Below are 19,466 nucleotides of genomic sequence, written 5' to 3'. Positions count from 1 at the left end.
CGTAATCAATTATTAGTAGGTAAAGAAGTATATTAAGATCAAATTTATTCCCCTCAAGTATCCACGTCTAGAATTACAACATTATTTATGAGAAAGATTTTTGAGTTTTTAAAACAACGCTATAACCTAAGGTTTACCCAACGAAATTGCATATTTGATATATGTTATGTAAGATCACAACTAAAGCAATTGCAATGCATAACATGTTAGCTAAATCCTTTAAGGTAATATCTGTAAGAACAAAAAAGAAAATCAAAAGTTGTGGCGGGGCTTAAGCCTCTTTTTGTATTTTATAAACATAAAATCAAAACTAAGATATAAAAAAAACATGTTTAAAATATATAAAATTCAATTAATTAAAAAGTAAGTGTGTGTATGTGTGTGCGTATTATATATATGTATTATCTGTATATGTATATATATGAACATATTAACAGAAGTAAACATGAAAAGTAGAACCAATTAAGAAATTGAAAAAAGCAAAACAATAAAAACATACCATGATGAAATAGAAAGATGAACGAATAAAAATTTAACAAAAACATACATGAATGAGCACCATCTGGTGAAACACTGTGTTGTTGCTTTTCCAATGAGCCTCTTCTTAGGAGAAAATAGAAAAAGCTTTCCCTCACTTCATATGGAAGGGATGCTTAAACTTTTGTTACTCTTAATATGCAAGGCACGAGAATTGTCCTATCTTTATGAAGAAGAAACTGGGATATGGAAAAATGGGATGAATAGAATTATTAATTCTTGCAACTTTTAATTGCTAGAATTATTTTCATAATTGTAACATCCCATCTATAGCAGCCGTTACATTTTTTTTTAATGGTTTTACAGTTACTTCTTCAGTCATATAACTCTCAATAAAGAGGTGTAAGTTCAATGTGTGTACTTTTAAAAAATAAGATTAAAAGGAAAAAAATGAAAGCAAAAGTCAAAAAAAGGAGAATAAAGATAAATAGAATCCCTATACAATGAAAGATGCCACATCACCTTTTTCATTCCCAACTTTATATAGATATATAGATTATGTAATAGTCTTTTCTCAGCAATTATGTAATTGTCTAAACCATCTTGACATTAATTTCAACCATATTATTATAACTGGATTCTGGGGCTTTGGATGAATGAATTTCTGAAATGAATAGTCACATGTAACATCACAACAACAGCTATCATTTATTTCACCAAAAAGATAGATACTATTATTTCCATTACATTACAAAGAATAAAGTGAATTGAACAAAATGTGTTTTTCTTCATCAATGCAGCAATCACAAACTCGTATATACAGTTTACTAATAGATCTTAATAGGAAACAACAACTCCACTATATCACAAAAAATGAAAGAATGAATAAATACCTATCAAGTAAAAAGCTCAAGTTTTTCCACTTTTAAAGCAATCAAGAGAGTTTATTCACTCTTTTCTTGAACTGTTGTGCCATCATCTCCAGAACTGGTGGCTGTTAACATCAGCTCTGGTTTTATCTCCTCCAATTTCTCAAGTACTTGCTCAGCTTCAGGTCGAGCAGCTGGCGTTGGATCAACACAATGCAAAGCTAGTTTCAAAGTATTAAGCAATTCATCACCAATATTAGGTGCATCCCTCATAAGTTCCACATCGAACACTTCATTAGTCCACTCCTCTTTTACAATCGAAGCAACCCACTGTGGCAATTCGAGTCCATCTGTTGCCTCGCTAGGCGACTTTCCAGTTAAGAGCTCCAAAATGATCATTCCAACACTATAGACATCGGTCTTAGTGCTTGCATTCTTGATCTTTGATAGCTCTGGTGCACGATAACCTAACGTGCCTGCAGTGGCAATTACATTGGTGTTACCAGCACTTGTCATAAGCCTAGAGAGGCCTACATCTGCAATCTTTGGGTTGTTTTGCTCATCAAGTAGTATGTTGCTTGATGTAAGATTCCCATGTACTATGTTTTCTTTGGTATGCAAAAAGCATATGCCTTTTGTTATACCGATAGCAATCCTCATCCTTGTAGGCCAATCTATTGTTGTCTCAGGACCTCGAGCTGCATATAGAACACAAATAAAGTTCAGTGACCACACGTTAAATTAATACACGAAAAAAGCAGTGAAGTGTAGAAACTGTACCATGGAGGAAGGATGAGAGACTTCCATTAGACATATAGTCATAGACAAGAAGCTTTTCTCCTTTAGGTCCCAAGTAATAGGCTCTTAGAGCCAAAATATTTGGGTGTCGAATCTTGCCTAATTCAGCAACTTCAGCTTCAAACTCTTTTTGCCCTTTTGTGATCTTCTCGCGCAGCCTCTTCACAGCAACTTGATTACCATCCTCTAATGTAGCCTTATATGCTGTTCCATAAGTGCTCTTTCCCATTATCTCTGCAGTGGCACATAACAAGTCGTCCGCTGTGAACACGAATGGTCCGTCGAAATGGACTAGTTTTCCACCAGTTGATTCAACTTCAGCACCTGCTGCTGCTGGAGCTGGCTTGGCACCTCTCCCTGTGGTAGCTAAGCCACTGGCTTTACTACCATTTTTCGCTTTCGAATTTGCCTTTTTCCTAATCAAGCAGCAAAGTAGCATGCAACACAAAAGAAGTAGAACAACTAGAAGTGCTCCAGATGCTATGAGAATGATATCCTTAGTACTAAGTTTGCGATGGCGAGGCTTGGCAACCCCAGCAATAGGAGAAGAAGGAAGAGTTTGAGGAGGTGGTGAAGCACATGGAGTTGAGGGACTATATCCACATAGCTCTATATTTCCAACAAAAGAACTTGAATTGAACTTCTTAGAAAGAAGAGATGGGACAACCCCAGAAAGATTGTTGTAAGAGACATCCAAATTAGTTAAATTCGCCAACGAAACTAGAGACTTTGGGATTTCACCAGTGAAGTTGTTTTCAGATAAATCAAGTGAGCTGAGCCTAGAAATATTCCCAATAGTGGCTGGAATATGACCAGTGAGCTTATTGTCACTCAAATCCAACACTGAAAGATTTTGCAATCTATATATGACATCTGGGATTTGGTTATCCAAAAGATTGCTCTTTAAATTCAAAGTAACAAGAGCTGAAAGATTGGAGAAACTAACAGGAATAGTTCCATTTATGGAATTATTAGATAAATCAAGAACAGCAAGCCTAGTAAGTGCACCTAATTCATCAGGAATAGTCCCATTAATTTGGTTATGACTAAGATTAATCTCCTCAAGCATACTTAACTTGCTAATTGAAGCTGGAATTTTCCCATATAAAAGATTGTGATTAAGGGTAAGATACTGAAGTTGATAAGACTTATTGTTCATAACAACATTACCCCAAGTATCAGGAATAGAGCCAGAAAGATTGTTATGTTCAAGTGCAAGAAAAGTAAGAGAAGGGGATTGAGTAAAACTTACTGGGATTGAACCTGAAAGTGCATTGTAGCTCAAGTTGAGTCTGTATAACCTTGTCGAATTCGCAAGACTAGGAGGGATAGTACCAGTGAGTTGATTGTTGCTAAGATCAAGAGTCTGAAGAAGTGGTGATCTTCCAATTGTTGGTGGGATTGAACCCGAAAGCCGGTTATTGAAAAGATAAACACCTCTAAGATTTGGAAGAAAACTCAATGAAGTTGGAACAGGACCAGCAATAACATTGTCATGAATACTAAGCTTTCTAAGAGCTTGTAATTGACCAATTTTTTCAGAGATTCTGCCACCTAATCCTTTCCAAGGCAACTGTATAGCTATAACTTCCCCATTAACACACTTTATACCTATCCATCCACCACCACAAGCTCCTAAACCACTATCATTCCAACTTTTCAAGATTCCTCTAAAATCAATCAGTTCATGTTTAATGGCCTTAAGAGCTTGAAAATCAGCTTGAGTTACAATAACCCCATCTGAACTCCTCCCAGCTGATATAATAGGGAAAATGGAAGAAAACACAATCACAACAAAAATGGAATAAAAATGCAAGAATCGAAAAGGGTAGTTGTAATATCTACTCAGTGAAGTATTCCACCTATCCATAAACTTAGAACAGGTTCAGAATCTTCAATCAGAAGAAGAAACAGAAGGTGAAAAAAGAATGGAACTTTTTCAAGATATGTATTGAGAGAAGAGAAAGAAAATTAAATGAAGAGAAGGGGGGAAAGAAAGGGATAAATACTAGGAGAAGAAAGAGAAGAGACTGAAACAGAGCATGTGAAGATGTAAGTGAAGATAGAGAAAATGGAGGGAATCTTAAGGAGCAACGGTTAAGGTTGAAGACAAAATGAGCAGAGAGAATAAGGAGTCTTGAGAAAAATTATTATAAGGTTCCTTAACGGCTAGTTTTCTTACTATTTTACATGTTTCTTTGTTAAAACATTAGTAGTAGTAGAGAGAGGTGAGAGCAGAGTTAAATTGGTCCACATTGGGAAACCAGAGGACCCCCCGTGTTTGACGCGGATGACCTCCAACGGCTACTTTGATAGGGAAGGATAAGCTTGAATAGTCAACAAGTTAGTAGCTATACTGTGGCTCAATAATAAATAAACTATAGCTTATATCACCTTCCTAATTGGAACGTTATAATTACTTTGACTTCGTCTTACCCTTTCCTCTTTTCTTTTAGTACCTATTTTGTAATATTATGTCCTATGGAGAAGGATTTTAACACTGATAAAATAAAAACTTATACACTTAAATATACTTTAACTTGTGGTAACAAATTACTTGCCTTTATTTATCGACTATTTTTTCGGGCAACAGATAGTTGTTTAAGTTAATTTCTCTATTTTTCAAGTTACTAATTTGTGACGACCCAAAGGGTCATCACCTGTTTTATCTTTCATTTCCGCACCTCCGAGGCCTTGAAAACCTCATTTTTACTTGCCTCGATTTGCGTGCGCAGTTCGGGCGCGTAGCCGGAAAGATTATGTGTTAAATTCTGTGAAAAATTTCAAAATGTGGCTTTAAAATGATTAAAGTTGACTTCGGTCAATATTTTTGGTAAACGGACTCGGACCCGTGATTTGACGGTCCCGGAGGGTCCGTAGAAAAATATGGGACTCGGGCATGTGCCCGGAGTCGAATTCCAAGGTCTAGAGCCCGAGAAAAGAATTTTTCTGTGAAATTATTTTTCTGAAATTATTAAGGAAAATGAAAATGAAAATTAATTAAAAGACTGTGGTATCGGGCTCGTATTTTGGTTCCGACTCCCGGTACAAGTCTTATATATGGTTTAAGCGCTTTCTGTGAAATTTGGTCTAAATCGGACGTCATTTGACGTGTTTCGGACCTAAATATCTAAAATTTGAAGTTTATGAAGTTAGAATGAAAAATGATGATTTTGAGGTTTGATTCATTGATTTTGATGTTGTTATGGCGATTTGATCGCTCGGTTAAGTTCGTATGAGGTTGTTGAGTTTTTTCGGAGGTGTTTCGGGGTGTTTGAACTTAAGAAAAATTGCAGAAAACTGTTGTTGCTGGTGTTCAGGTAAATTGCACTCTGCGATCGCATACATCTTTCTGCGATCGCGTAGGGTTAATTGATCAGGTCCATTTTCTGTTCTATGCGATCGCATGAACTCCTCTGCGATCGCGTACCTTAGCCCCTTCGTTCCTTGCGATCGCATTAAGCTTCCGCGATCGCGTTTCATTAAACGAACCCCGGTATGCACAGCCCCTTTTCTTCTATGCGTTCGCATGACCACTTCTGCGATCGCAATGGTCAATTTTTCCTTCCCCTATGCAATCGCAAGCCTCCTTCTGCGATCGCATAGAGTAAATACGCCCAGTGATTTTTTTTAAAATGTTCAAAACAGAATAGTTTCGGGACTTAGGCATTTTTCTCACGAACCCTCTTCTTCCCCAAGCTTTAGGACTCCATTGAAGCCCCCACTCTTCAAGATCACTTGGGTAAGTAATTTCCCACTTATTTCCTTCATTTTCCTTCGTTAATTAATGAGTTTCTATGTCTAAATCATGAAATCAAAGTAGAAATTAATGGTTTTGGGTAGAGTTAGGTTTTTGAGAATTTTGGGTGATTCAACCTCAATTTGGAGTCGAATCTTAAAACAAATTGCATATTTGAACTCGTGGGGTTATGGGTGATTGGGTTTTGGTCCGAGCCTCGTGTTTGGACCATGTGGGCCCGGTGTAGAATTTTGGTATTTTTGGAAGAATGCTAGGAAATTCATATCTAGGCTATGAGGTGTTGCCATTGAGTCTTTATTGATGTTATTGAATTTTTATGCCTAGATATCATTGTTTCGGAGTCGGATTGTAGAGGAAAGGCGGTATTTGAGGATTGATTGCTATTCTTTGGACCGAGGTAAGTGTTTTATCTAACTTGGGCTTGAGGGAATAGGATTAGAGTGTTGTTTGTTAATTGCTAAATGTTGAGTACGGTGTATAGGCATGGTGACGAGTATCTATACATCGGTGTCTAGCATGACCGTGGGTCCTTGTTGTACTTGTCCTAATATTGTTATGACTCTTCCATGCTAATTGATGAATTCTACGTAATGTGAAGAGTATGAAGACTAATTATGAATTGTGAATTCTTTGGAGTGTTGGCTCGAACGATAAAAAGACTATTGGGTAAGAAATGAAAGAAATGGAAAGAGATATGATTAATCCCTTGCCGGGATGGTTTGAGTATATTGATTATCTCCCTTGCCGGGATGTGAAGGTTACTGCTAATGCTCCCTTGCCGGGATTTAGCTGTTTACTTGTGATTTTCCCTTGCCGGGACATTTCATATTATTTGTTTATCCCCTCGCCCCGTTTGGTTGTGATTACTGTTTGGGTGAGGAAGAGTGATAATGCACGAAGGGTATTCCGTGCCATGTTTGATTATATTTGCACGAAGGGTCATTCCGTGCCATGTTTGATTCTATTTGCACGAAGGGTCATTCCGTGCTCTAATTTGATTACAATTGCACGAAGGGTCATTCCGTGCCATGTTTGATTATATTTGCACGAAGGGTCATTCCGTGCCATGTTTGATTATATTTGCACGAAGGGTCATTCCGTGCCATGTTTGATTCTATTTGCACGAAGGATCATTCCGTGCCATGTTTTGATTATTTATGCACGAAGGAACATTCCGTACTGTGATTTGATTACAATTTGCACGAAGGATCATTCCGTGCCATGATTTAAGAGTTATGTGAGGGAAAGCACGAAGGTTGATGCCGTGCACTTTACTTGATTGCTTTTGGTGAGAATGAGAGTAAAAGCACGAAGGTTGATGCCGTGCAACTGTTAATTTTCCTGTTCTCATTAATTATTGTTATTGCACGGTTTCTTGCTTAAATTGCTGACTTTATATCCGGACTGTACTCCTCCCATAGTATGCTCCCCTCCCTCTTAACTGTTTAATTTCTGTATTCTTTCCTTTTATTGCATATATATATACATTGAACTGCACATGTTGATTTGGTAGTCCTGTCTAGCCTCGTCACTAATTCGCCGGGGTTAGGCCAGGCACTTACCAGCACATGGGGTCGATTGTGCTGATGCTACACTTCTGTGCTCTTTTGCACAGATCACGGTACCGGAGCAGCTTTTGGGCCACAGCAGTAGGATATTGATTGGGAGCTGACTTCAGTCCAGGGACTTTCGAGGTATCCTAGCTGACATTCGCAGGCCGGAGTCCCTTCTATGTTATAGTTTGTTTTCCTTGTACCGAAACAAACATTGTTGTATTTCTATTCAAACTTGTTTTTAGCACTCCTTAGCAGTTCGTGAGTTAGCGACACCAGTTTTGGGTAGAGAAATGTTAAACTTCCGCATTTGGCTTTCAGATATCTGTGTTTTTAAGACTTCCCTTTATTTTTAAATGACTCGTATTATTATTATTGTTGAGATGTTATCAGAAAATGTTTAAATGCTTGGCTTGCCTAGCTCCGATAGTAGGCGCCATCACCACCCCCGATGGTGGGAAATCCGGGTCGTGACATAATTTCATTTAAATGAACGATTACTTGTAGCTAAAATATCTTTTAATTGATTTGACAGTGCAAAACAGTATTATACACTAATATATAAAAGTTAAAACCCTTGCATAATAATTGCCAAATAAATAAATAAATAATGCATAGCATGGTATGAATCAAAATACGGATGTGTTTGGACTAACTTCTCCACATTAAAGTAAAACTTCGCTCGCAACAAGTATAAACTATAAATTTTATTTTTATTATCCCAAGTGTTCACTATCCAAATTCACATCGAAAATCAAAAGCTAACCTTGGTTCATCCCAAATAAAAAGACATTCATTAACCATAACCTTAGCTGTTTTGGATTACAATAAGATACAAGTGTTGTAATTCGGGTATTCTACTTTCTACTATCTAATAAGGGGGAGTTAGCACACAGCTGGACGACATGTGTGCTTGGGATTCAAAAGATAATTTGGTCATTTCAGGCATAATGGAACTCTATGGGTGGCTAAAACGGAATTTTATTGTAGCTGTCGTACAAATTTTTGAGTATCTTTACTAAATTGACATTTGCTTATGTCATCAACTGTCACTACACACTTCTCATAGTGGTTGTCTTACTTTGTACTCCCCCATGTGGGCCGCGCGTCCCATCCCCACCTAAACCGTGTTTCACCTTTGCATTTTTCAGGCATTCGTATCATTGCAATTATCGTTCTATAATTAGTATGTAGTGAATTACCATTATATGTAAAATATGTGACTAATTCTTTTGGATTTAAAATAATTCCACAATTTTTTGATTAAATAACCATAAGTATCGTAAATATTTTTCAAATAGAAAAAAGGAGATTTTATTCTACTTAACCATATGTTGACAAAGTTATATTTATTATTCAAATGTTACTTTGTTATACTAGAGCTTCAAAATTTTAATTATTTAGTGTGCTTATTTACGAGTTAACTTAAAGAGTATCACTATAAGTGAACATACTAATCAATGTATTACTTAAAAATGTTAGAAATGTGAAAAATCCAGGAACCCTCATTTTTTAACCTTTTTATACTGCCTGTGAACAACTAACTTTTTTACCGCACCTGAATTTTATACTATTTTAGTGTAAATATTTTTTTTAGGTCTAATCTTGATATTTTAAGCTTTTATCTTACTCTTAATAGGCAATTAAAGGTTTTTTCACTCAAATTTATACTACAAATTTGACTAAAAAGATTCTAGCTAAAGCAAGAAAATGGAGAAAAATGTCCTTTCATAACATGCATTTTAAAGGACAAGAAAAGTTAAACGCAACAATAACAACAACAACTATTATACATCAGTCCCAAATAAGTTGGGGCCAACGATATGAATCATTACTCATTTCGTTAAGCTCATCTCATTAATTTATGTTTATAATAATAAATTATGTTTGTTAAAATTTTCAATATCTTTTGTACGATCTTATTTTGAAAGAAAGTTTCCAAGCATTTCGATATTAGAATCTGATTTTTAAATTGTCGAGGTTATGTTTTACATTTAATTAAATTCAATACTTATTTATTTATTAATGCAAAACAAGTTGTAGCTTATTATACTTTTGAAGTTTCTTGAATATCGAATATTTTGGCGAAGAATGGTTTAAGCAGAATTGAATTAGTCTAGAAAGGGAGGTTCAATCAATGTACATTTTAATTTGGATTTGAAATTTTTTCCAGATAACATATTGAAACTCCAATTGAATAAAAGAGAAAAAGAAACTTTCTTCATACATTTGTTTGTATCAATAAGCTCTATATGGGTTGCAAAATTTATCATCATATATATTTAGTTAGAAAAGTTTATGTTCAACGAAGCAAACTGGTAATTTCGTCCCTTCCACTTTTCAGAAAATATAAGTGGAAAGTGAAAAAAGTATTTCCCACTATATTTATGTTAAGTTGTTAAATGGGAGGGTCCTCGGAAGAAAAGGGAGATGTTAAAAAGAAAGAAAATAGAAGTAAACCCCAAAAATAGGAGGAGGACATTCGAAGAACAAAAGCTCCGCCGTCTACAAATTCCCTGATCTTATCTTTGCAGTTTCGCGAATTTTCCTTCTTTGGATCATTGTTTCTTGTGAGTTTTCTTCTTTTCATCATGTATTTTTCTATTTAATCTTTGATGGCATGCTAGGGCTTTGCTGCACAGAAAGTTTAATGTCTCCATCGCCTTTGTTCTTTAGGTGTTCGAGGCAATTATTGAATGAATTAAGTCTTTTTCTTGATTTCTACTATTGTTTTGGGTTTAATTTCTTGACTGTGGAATAATTGGGTTCAATTCTATAGTATTGGCAGTAAATTATTTTTTCCTAGAAGAATATGACTGAGATACATCCAATTTTAACGTTTTGTGTATCAATCTAGCAATATCTGAAAAGTTTAACAATCTTCAAACTCTTTCTCCCCTCGCTGCTCTTGTTGTTAGCTGTACACTTTGCTGAATTTTTCGTCTGGATTATTGTTTTCCTGTGAGTTTGCTTCTTATTATCTTTTGTTTCTCTCTGCCATCTTTCATGGGATGCTACAGAAAGTTTAAACTATTAACATTTACCATAAATTTTTGGAAACTTTGTATAACAATATACATATTTATAGGTGTAATAATAAATTTGAAATAGCTACTCCTATAGTCGGTTTGTTTCGGTTTTTTTTTCTGATTAAAACCAAAACCAAACCAAATTTGATCGGTTTTTAAAATTCAAAACCAAAACCAAACCAAACCAAAAAGTATCGGTTTTTTGGTCGGTTTGGTTTGGTTTTCGGTTTGGTTCGATTTTTCGGGTTTTTATGAACACCCCTAAGCTCGTGGATAAATTTTTGCATGCCTTGACTAAGTTGCCCTTTCCTTATATCATTATCCATCACTACACACATTCCCATACAACAGCTTTTGCTGCCTTACTTTGTACTTCCCACATGGACCCCAAGTCCAGCTCCACCCAAACTGTTTCTCTATGTGATGTGTTGCGGTTGATCTTTGGCGGGGGGACGGAAAAAGAAACGGCTCCGAAGATGTCATCTTCGGCAACCAACCAGTGGAGCCGGCCTCCCCGCCGTCCCCCCCTGCCCGCACCCTCCATAACGGAAGTACGTGGGAGCTCTACCAAAAAGCATGCAACGACACAATCAACAGGTGAGCCCTTACCCGCACTCTGAGCAGGTGGGTATCGACAGACACAACGACTTAATCAACCGGATCCACCGAAGCTATTTCCTCTATAATGAATGAGGCTTTGGTCATTTCAGGCATAATGGAACTCTATGGGTGGCTAAAACGGAATTTTATTGTAGCTGTTTTGAGTATCTTTACTAAATTGACCTTTGCTTATGTCATCAACTGTCACTACACACTTCTCATAGTGGTTATCTTACTTTGTACTCCCCCATGTGGGCCCCGCGTCCCATCCCCACCTAAACCGTGTGTCACGACCCATTTTTCATAATAGTTCATGATGGCTCCTAACACCATGGTCAGGCCAGCCGAATGCGGAAGTGTGATTAAGTTCTCATTTTACTTTAGCCAAAGACAGTGATACTAGAATTTTCAAATTTAAAGATAAAACTAGTAAAGATCATAAAGTGCTAAAATAGCGATACTACCCCCAAAATGAATGCCTACTACAGTGTGTGCCAGGACCTGGTGCCACAAGCTATGGGCAACCCGTAGAATATACACAAAAAGAATGAAACACTATCCTACTGTCTGAATCAGGATGGACAGAAATCAAAAATACAAGAAAGAACTCCTTCGGCTGCGGATCGACATGAGAGAGAAGGCAGCTCACCGTAGAAGTCCCTAAGCATGCTCACTGATGCGCACCAGGATGATGTCCAGATCCACCTACCTCAAATCCTGTACAATTAAGTACAGAAGTGTAGCATGAGTACATAAACCACATGTACTCAGTAAGTATCCCGTCTAATCTCGAAGAAGTAGAGACGAGAGGTCGACTTGATACTTACTAAGGTCGAGATAATATAATATAATAAAGTGAGATATACAACATGAAGGATCTCTAATAACACACGTTTGATAGAAGAGTCATATTCATGTTCGTGTCATCATTAAATTACCAGTTTTCCCTTTTTCATATCAAATGAGTGATCATGTCATAACTAAATGTAAGCATATAAATCATGCACAAACATGCCGAGGTCGACGGCCCGCTCCAACAGAAAATAAATTGTGCACTGTCGAGGGTCGAGCGGCACGAACCATAGATGCATCTATTATCACCGAGGCGATCGGCCCAGTCCATAACCATCAAGAAAATATCAAGAAAAGCACATAAGGCTCAATTACATACAAGGGAATTCCTACCAAGGCTCAACAAACTCATACGTTCACCTTTCATTTCCTCAAGTCTCTAGCAAATCAAAACGATCATATTGGCAATATAAAATAAGAGATATTCCCCAATTAGACATGACGTGGGTCCTAAACTACCCGAACAATTATCATATAGTAGCTACGCACGGACTCTCATCACCTAGTACGTACGTAGCCCCCGCATTTAGCAACAATTACTCATTTAAAATTCTATGGGGACAATTCCCTCTTACAAGGTTAGAAAGGAGACTCACCTCGCTCCAAAGTGCACTCCCAATGTCCAAGAATGAGCCCAAGTCCTTAATTCGAAGCCGGACAATCCCAAACTAATCAAACGAAGTAAGAACTAGTAAATAAAGGCTTACAAGGTTGAATCCTAGCTATTTAAGCAATTTTCTAACCATTAACACAAGTTTCCTAAATTCCGACCCCGGGCCCACGTGCCCGGACTCCGAGATTTTTCGAAGGAAGTTGTTCTCTATCACCTAAAGATCACAAATATATGATTTCTAGTTCACTACATGGCAAATTATGTGATAAAACCTTAGTTTTCATTAAACCCTAGGTCTAGCTCAAATCCCTTGATTTTGCCTAATTTTTAGTGTTAAATCTACCTAATGTTTATGTATTTGAACTAAAAATGAGTGGGGATTACTTACCTTGCAATGTTATGTTGAAACCTCCTCTTTGGAATCACCAAAATCGCCTAAGTGTTGAGAGTAATGTGGAAGAAATGAGTTTGGGTTCGTATTAATGAACCCTTCTGCCCCCAGTGATTTCCGCTTCTGTGGAAGGAATCCCGCTTCTGCGGGTTCCGCTTCTGCGTACCTGAGCCGCTTTTGCGGAAATGGGCAAGGGGGCCTGGGCCGCTTCTGCGGTCATAACCTCGCTTCTGCGAGGCCGCTTAAGCGGAAAGCCCACCGCTTCTGCGGTTCTGGGCCTGGGCGGATGGACCGCTTCTGCGGTCAGGGGTCCGCTCCTGCGGTTTCCCCTAGGCCTGGCCCCTTCCGCGTCTGCGATAAAACGACCGCTTCTGCAGTCTCGCTTCCGCGGTCCAAGAGACGCAGAAGCGGTTATGACAGAAGCAGCAGATAAGGTTTTTCCTAAGTTTTCAACTTCACTCGAACCTCGACCATTTGACGCTCGGGGCTCCCGAGCCCCGCCCGAACATACCGACAAGTCTGAAATCACGAGGCGGACCTACTCGAGCCCTCGAAACGCTTAAAACAATGCTAAATTAGGGAATCAAACCCAAAACCAAATGATTCAAATCATTGAACCTTCAAGTTCTAAATTTCCTCCTAACGGTTCAAAACACCCTTAAACCACTCGGATTGACACCAAATTTTACAGGTAAGTCTTAACTGATATTTCGGACTTGTACCAAGTTTCGGAATCGAAATTTGGACCCGATACCTAGGAAAACAATAATTTCTTAGTTTATTTAAATCTTAGAAACTTAAACTTAACAATTTCATATAAAAATTCATTACTCGGGCTAGGGACCTCGGAATTCGATTCCGGGCATACGCCCAGGTCCCATATTTCCCCACGGACCCTCAGAAATTGTCAAATCATGATTCCAGGTCCGTTTCCCCAAAATGTTGACCAAAGTCAAACTTGGCCTTTTTAAAGAAACTTAAAGAAGCAACTAGGCTTATTCTTGCTCAAAACTCTTCTAACTTCCGAACCACCCGTCCCCGCAAGTCATAAATTAGCTAAAGCAAGTGCGGAAAGTATTATTTAAGGGAACGGGGTTCGAAAATCTAAAACGACCAGTCGGGTCGTTACATTCTCCACCTCTTAAACAAACGTTCGTCCTCGAACGGACATAGAAAAGTACCTAGACTGCTGAACAAGTGGGGATATCGGCTCCGCATGTCCTCCTCAGACTCCCAGGTCGCCTCCTCGACCGGTTGGCCCCTCCACTAGACTCTTACCGCAGAAATCCTCTTGGACCTCAACTGGCGATCCTGTCTATCCACAATGGCAACTGGCTCCTCCTCGTAGCCCAAGCTCTCATCTAACCGAATGGTACTGAAATCCAACACATGTGAATAGTCGGCATGATACTTCCGTAGCATCGATACATGGAAGACTGGATGAACTCCTGATAAACTGGGAGGCAAGGCAAGCTCATAGGCAACCTCTCCAACTCGCCTCAACACCTCGAAGGGGCCAATAAACCTTGGGCTCAACTTGCCCTTCTTTTCGAACCTCATAATGCCCTTCATGGGTGAAACCTTCAAGAGAACCTTCTCGCCAATCATAAATGATACATCGCGCGCCTTCTGATCCGCGTAACTCTTCTGCCTGGACTGAGCTGTGCGGAGCCTCTCCTGAATCAACTTGACCTTATCCAAGGCATCCTGAACCAAATCTGTACCAAGCAACTTAGCCTCACCAGGCTCAAACCACCCGATCGGAGAACGACAACGCCGACCATATAATGCCTCATACTGGGCCATCTCTATGCTGGACTGATAGCTGTTATTATATGCGAACTCCGCCAAGGGTAAGAACTGATCCCATTGCCCTCCAAAGTCAATCACGCATGCTCTAAGCATATCCTCTAAAATCTAAACTGTCCGCTCCGACTGCCCGTCGGTCTAAGGATGGAATGCCGTGCTAAGCTCCACGTGGGTCCCCAACTCACTCTGAACAGCTTTCCAGAAATGGGAAGTGAACTGAGGGCCTCTGTCTGATATGATGGAGACCGGCACACCGTGCAATCTCACTATCTCCCGAATGTAAATCTGAGCATACCTCTCTGCCGTATAAGTAGTCGCCACTGGAATGAAGTGGGCGGACTTGGTCAATCTATCCACAATAACCCACACTGAATCAACCTTCCGCTGAGTCCGCGGCAACCCAACCACGAAATCCATAGTGATGCGCTCCCACTTCCATTCCGGAATAGGCATCCGCTGAAGTAGGCCACCTGGCCTCTGGTGCTCATGTTTGACCTACTGGCAATTCAAACATTTAGCTGCATACTCCACAATGTCCTTCTTCATCCTCCGCCACCAGTAGTGCTGCCTCAAGTCACGATACATCTTCGTGGCACCTGGATGAATGGAGTACCTCGAACTATGGGCCTCCTCTAGAATCCTCTCTCTCAAGCCATCAACATTAGGAACACATACACGGCCCTGAAGCCGTAACACACCATCCTCGTCAATAGAAATCTCCTTGGCACCTCCCTAAAGTACCGTCTCTCTGAGGGCTGCCAAATGTGGATCATCGAGCTGTCGGGCCTTAATCTGCCCTAATAACGAAGACTGAGCAACCACGCATGCTAGAACTCGGCTGGGCTCTAAAATGTCCAATCTCACGAGTCTGTTATCTAAAGACTGAATGTCCAAAGCTAATGGTCTCATCTCAGCAAGAATGAATGCCAAGCTACCCATACTCTCTGCCTTCCTACTCAAGGCATCCGCGACCACATTTGCCTTGCCTGGGTGATAAAGAATGGTAATGTCATAATCCTTTAGTAACTCAAGCCACATGCGCTGCCTCAAATTAAGATCCCTCTGCTTGAACAAATGCTGCAAGCTATGATGGTCTGTATAAACCTCACATGACACTCCATATAAATAATGCCTCCATATCTTAAGAGCATGAATCATCGCCGCCAACTCTAGATCGTGCACAGGGTAATTTTTCTCATGAACCTTCAGCTGACGTGAAGCATATGCAATAACTCGCCCCTCCTGCATCAATACACATCCCAAGCCAACGCGAGAAGCGTCGCAATACACTGTATACATCCCTGAATCGGAAGGCAATACAAGAACTGGTGCGTGGTCAAGGCTGTCTTGAGCTTCTGGAAGCTCTCCTCACAATCGTCGGAACCAACAGAATGGAGCACCCTTTTGGGTCAATCTGGTCAGAGGTGATGCAATAGATGAGAAAGCCCTGCACAAATCGCCGGTAATAACTGCTAACCCCAAGAAACTCCTGATCTCGGTCACTGAAGTAGGACGTGGCCAACTCTGAACTGCCTCAATCTTCTTGGGGTCCACTTTAATACCCTCTCCTGACACTACATGCCCCAAGAATGCTACTGACTCTAGCCAAAACTCCCACTTGGAGAACTTAGCATAAAGCTTCTGCTCTCGCAAGGTCTGAAGCACTACTCTCAAATTTGCTCGTGCTCCCCCAGGCTTATGCGAGTATATCAAGATGTCGTCAATGAAGACGATAACAAAGGAATCAATATAGGGCCTGAACACCCTGTTCATCAAGTCCATAAATGCCGCTAGAGCATTAGTCAAGCCAAATGACATCACCAGGAACTCATAGTGGCCATATCTAGTCCTGAATGCGGTCTTCGGGACATCTAAATCCCGAATCTTCAGCTGATGATACCCTGACCTCAGGTCAATTTTAGAGAACACCCTAGCACCCTGCAGCTGGTCAAACAAATCATCAATACGGGGCAATGGATACTTGTTCTTGATGGTGACTTTGTTCAACTGGCGGTAATCAATGCACATCCGCATAGTCCCATCCTTCTTCTTTACAAATAGCACTGGTGCACCCCAAGGCGATACACTGGGCCTAACAAACCCCTTTGCTAGCAACTCCTCCAACTGCTCCTTCAGCTCCTTTAGCTCCCTAGGAGCCATACGGTACGGCGGGATAGATATAGGCTGAGTGCCTGGAGCCAAATCAATACAGAAATCAATATCACGATCCGGGGGCATTCCAGGAAGATCAGAAGGAAAAACATCGGCGAACTCTCGGACTACTGGCACCGAATCAATCGTCGGAGACTCTGCGGTGGTATCTCGAACATAAGCTAAGTAGGCCAAACACCCCTTCTCAACCATGCGTTGAGGCTTCAGGAAGGAAATGACCCTGCTAGGTGTATCCACAGTGGAACCCCTCCACTCCAATCTCGGCAACCCTGGCATCGCTAGAGAAACAGTCTTGGCATGGCAATCTAGAACGGCGTGATATGGAGATAACCAATCCATGCCCAGAATAACCTCAAAATCGATCATATCGAGCAACAGGAGATCTTCTCTAGTCTCAAGACCACAGAAAGTAACCACACAAGATCGGTAGACCCGGTTCATAACCACAGAATCGCCCACAGGAGTGGACACATGAACAGGAACACCAAAGGCTCAGGAGAAATAGCCAGGAAACGAGCAAACAGAGATGATACATATGAATAAGTAGAACCTGGATCAAATAATACCGATGCATCTCTACCGCTGACGGAAATAATACCTGTGATGACGGCATCTGAGGCCAATGCATCTGGACTGGCTGGGAGAGCATAGAATCTAGCTGGAGCACCGGCTGTCTGGCCTCCAACTGACTGAGTAGTAGCTGGCTGACCTCTCCCTGTCTGGCCTCTACCCCTAGAACGACCTCTACCAGTCTGTTCTCCGCCTCTAGGCGGCTGGACCGCTGGTGCTGGAGTCATGGACTGCTGCCCCTGCTGTACTGCCTTGCCCCTAAGCCTGGGGCAGTATCTCCTCATGCGGCCTGCGTCCCCGCACTCAAAACAACGTGGTGCGGTGGCCTGCTGTCCGGATGGCTGACCTTGAATACTAGAAGGCCCACTAGAAGAAGCCTGAGTCGCCGGCGGGCGGTAAAAATTCTCCGGCATAGCACTGAAATAAGGACCGAAAGACTCCTGGGGACCTGAATACCCACTGGATGAACCCTGAATAGCTGGCGGGCGATAAGAACTCTCTGGCATGGCGCTGAAATAGGAGCGCGCTGGAGCACCCGGTGGTGGTGCTGGAGCTGGGGGCCTGCTGGGCTGACCCCTCCCAAAGTGACCTCTGCCCCTGGCTGGGGCACCTCTGAACTCTCCTGAGAATCTGGCCCTCTTGTCTTGCCGCATCTGCTCTCTACCCCTCAAACGGTAGCCCTCAATCCGGCGGGCAATCTCAAGTACTAGCTGATATCCAGTGCCCATCTCTACCTCACGAGCCATACCCGACCAGATAGTGGGATGTAACCCCGCAACAAACCTCTGTACTCTCTCTGCCTCTATGGGAAGTATCATGAGTGCATGGCGAGACAACTCAGAGAACCTCGCCTCATAGTCGGTCACTGACATATGACCCTGCTCCAGATACTCAAACTGATGACGTAGCTCTTCCCTCTCAGAGGGTGTAATGTACCGATCAAGGAACAACTGAGTGAACTGACCCCAAGTGAGGGGAGGAGCGCCTGCTGGCCTGCTAAGCAAGTAAGACTGCCACCACCTACGGGCCCTGCCCTCCAGCTGAAAAGTAGTAAAGTCGACTCCATGTGACTCCAAGATCCTCATGTTGTGCAGTCTATCCCTGCACCTGTCAATGAAATCCTGGGCATCCTCATGACGCTCGGCCCCGAAGACTGGAGGGTGCAACCTGGTCCATCTGTCTAATAACTTCTGCGGATCGCCGTCTATAGCTGGCCTGGGCTGGGGTGCCGCTGCAGCAACTGGCTGGACCCCCTCTGCGGGTAGTGCACCGGAGTATGATAAACTGCGGCTGCATGACCTGGAGCCTGTGCGGTAGGGGTCTGTGCTCCCCCTCCTGCCTGTGAGGTAGCTGGATCTGTTGGAAATAAACCAGCCTGAGTCATAGTGTCCATGAACCGAAGCATACGGCCCATGACCTCTTGAAATCCCGGCGCAGTCATGAAATCCACGGGAGTAGGCACAGCTGCGGGCGCCTCGCCCTGCTCCTCAATAATGGGATCCCTCGCAGGGTCTGCTGGTGGTGCATCTGGAATAGCTCTGGGACACCCTCATCCCCTACCACGGGCCGGTGCCCTCCCCCGGCCTCTACCTCGGCCTCTAGCAACGGGGGGAGCAGCTCCTCCCGGGTCCGGAACGTCGGCGGTACGAGTCCTCACCATCTGTGAGAGAATAGAAGAGGAAACTTAGTACACTGACCACTACACGATAGAGAATGAATAAAGAGTAGTCTTTCCTAACACCCTATAGCCCCTCGAAGATAAATACAGACGTCTCCGTACCGATCTACAAGACTCTATTAGGTTTGCCCGTAACTTGTGAGACCTACGTGAACCTAGTGCTCTGATACCATGTTATCACGAACCTATTTTTCATAATAGGTCATGATGGCGCCTAACACCATGGTCAGGCCAGCCGAATGCGGAAGTGTGATTAAGTTCTCATTTTACTTTAGCCAAAGACAGTGATACTAGA

General features: G+C 41.4%; 1 protein-coding gene across 1 annotated transcript; it reads right to left on the bottom strand.

Moving 5' to 3' along the window:
• LOC109232004 (probably inactive leucine-rich repeat receptor-like protein kinase IMK2) lies at positions 1,167–4,375 on the bottom strand. Its single transcript, XM_019397628.1, has 2 exons — positions 2,127–4,375; positions 1,167–2,044 (listed from the first exon to the last, which is right to left on the bottom strand). The coding sequence occupies exons 1-2, from the start codon at positions 4,012–4,014 to the stop codon at positions 1,422–1,424; spliced, it is 2,511 nt and encodes an 836-aa protein (XP_019253173.1). The 5' UTR covers positions 4,015–4,375; the 3' UTR covers positions 1,167–1,421.

Source organism: Nicotiana attenuata, chromosome 9 (assembly GCF_001879085.1).
Source record: "Nicotiana attenuata strain UT chromosome 9, NIATTr2, whole genome shotgun sequence".
Classification (NCBI taxonomy): Eukaryota; Viridiplantae; Streptophyta; class Magnoliopsida; order Solanales; family Solanaceae; genus Nicotiana; species Nicotiana attenuata.
The sequence above is the reverse complement of the archived record's forward strand: the minus strand, read 5'-3'. Positions and strand labels throughout refer to the sequence as shown.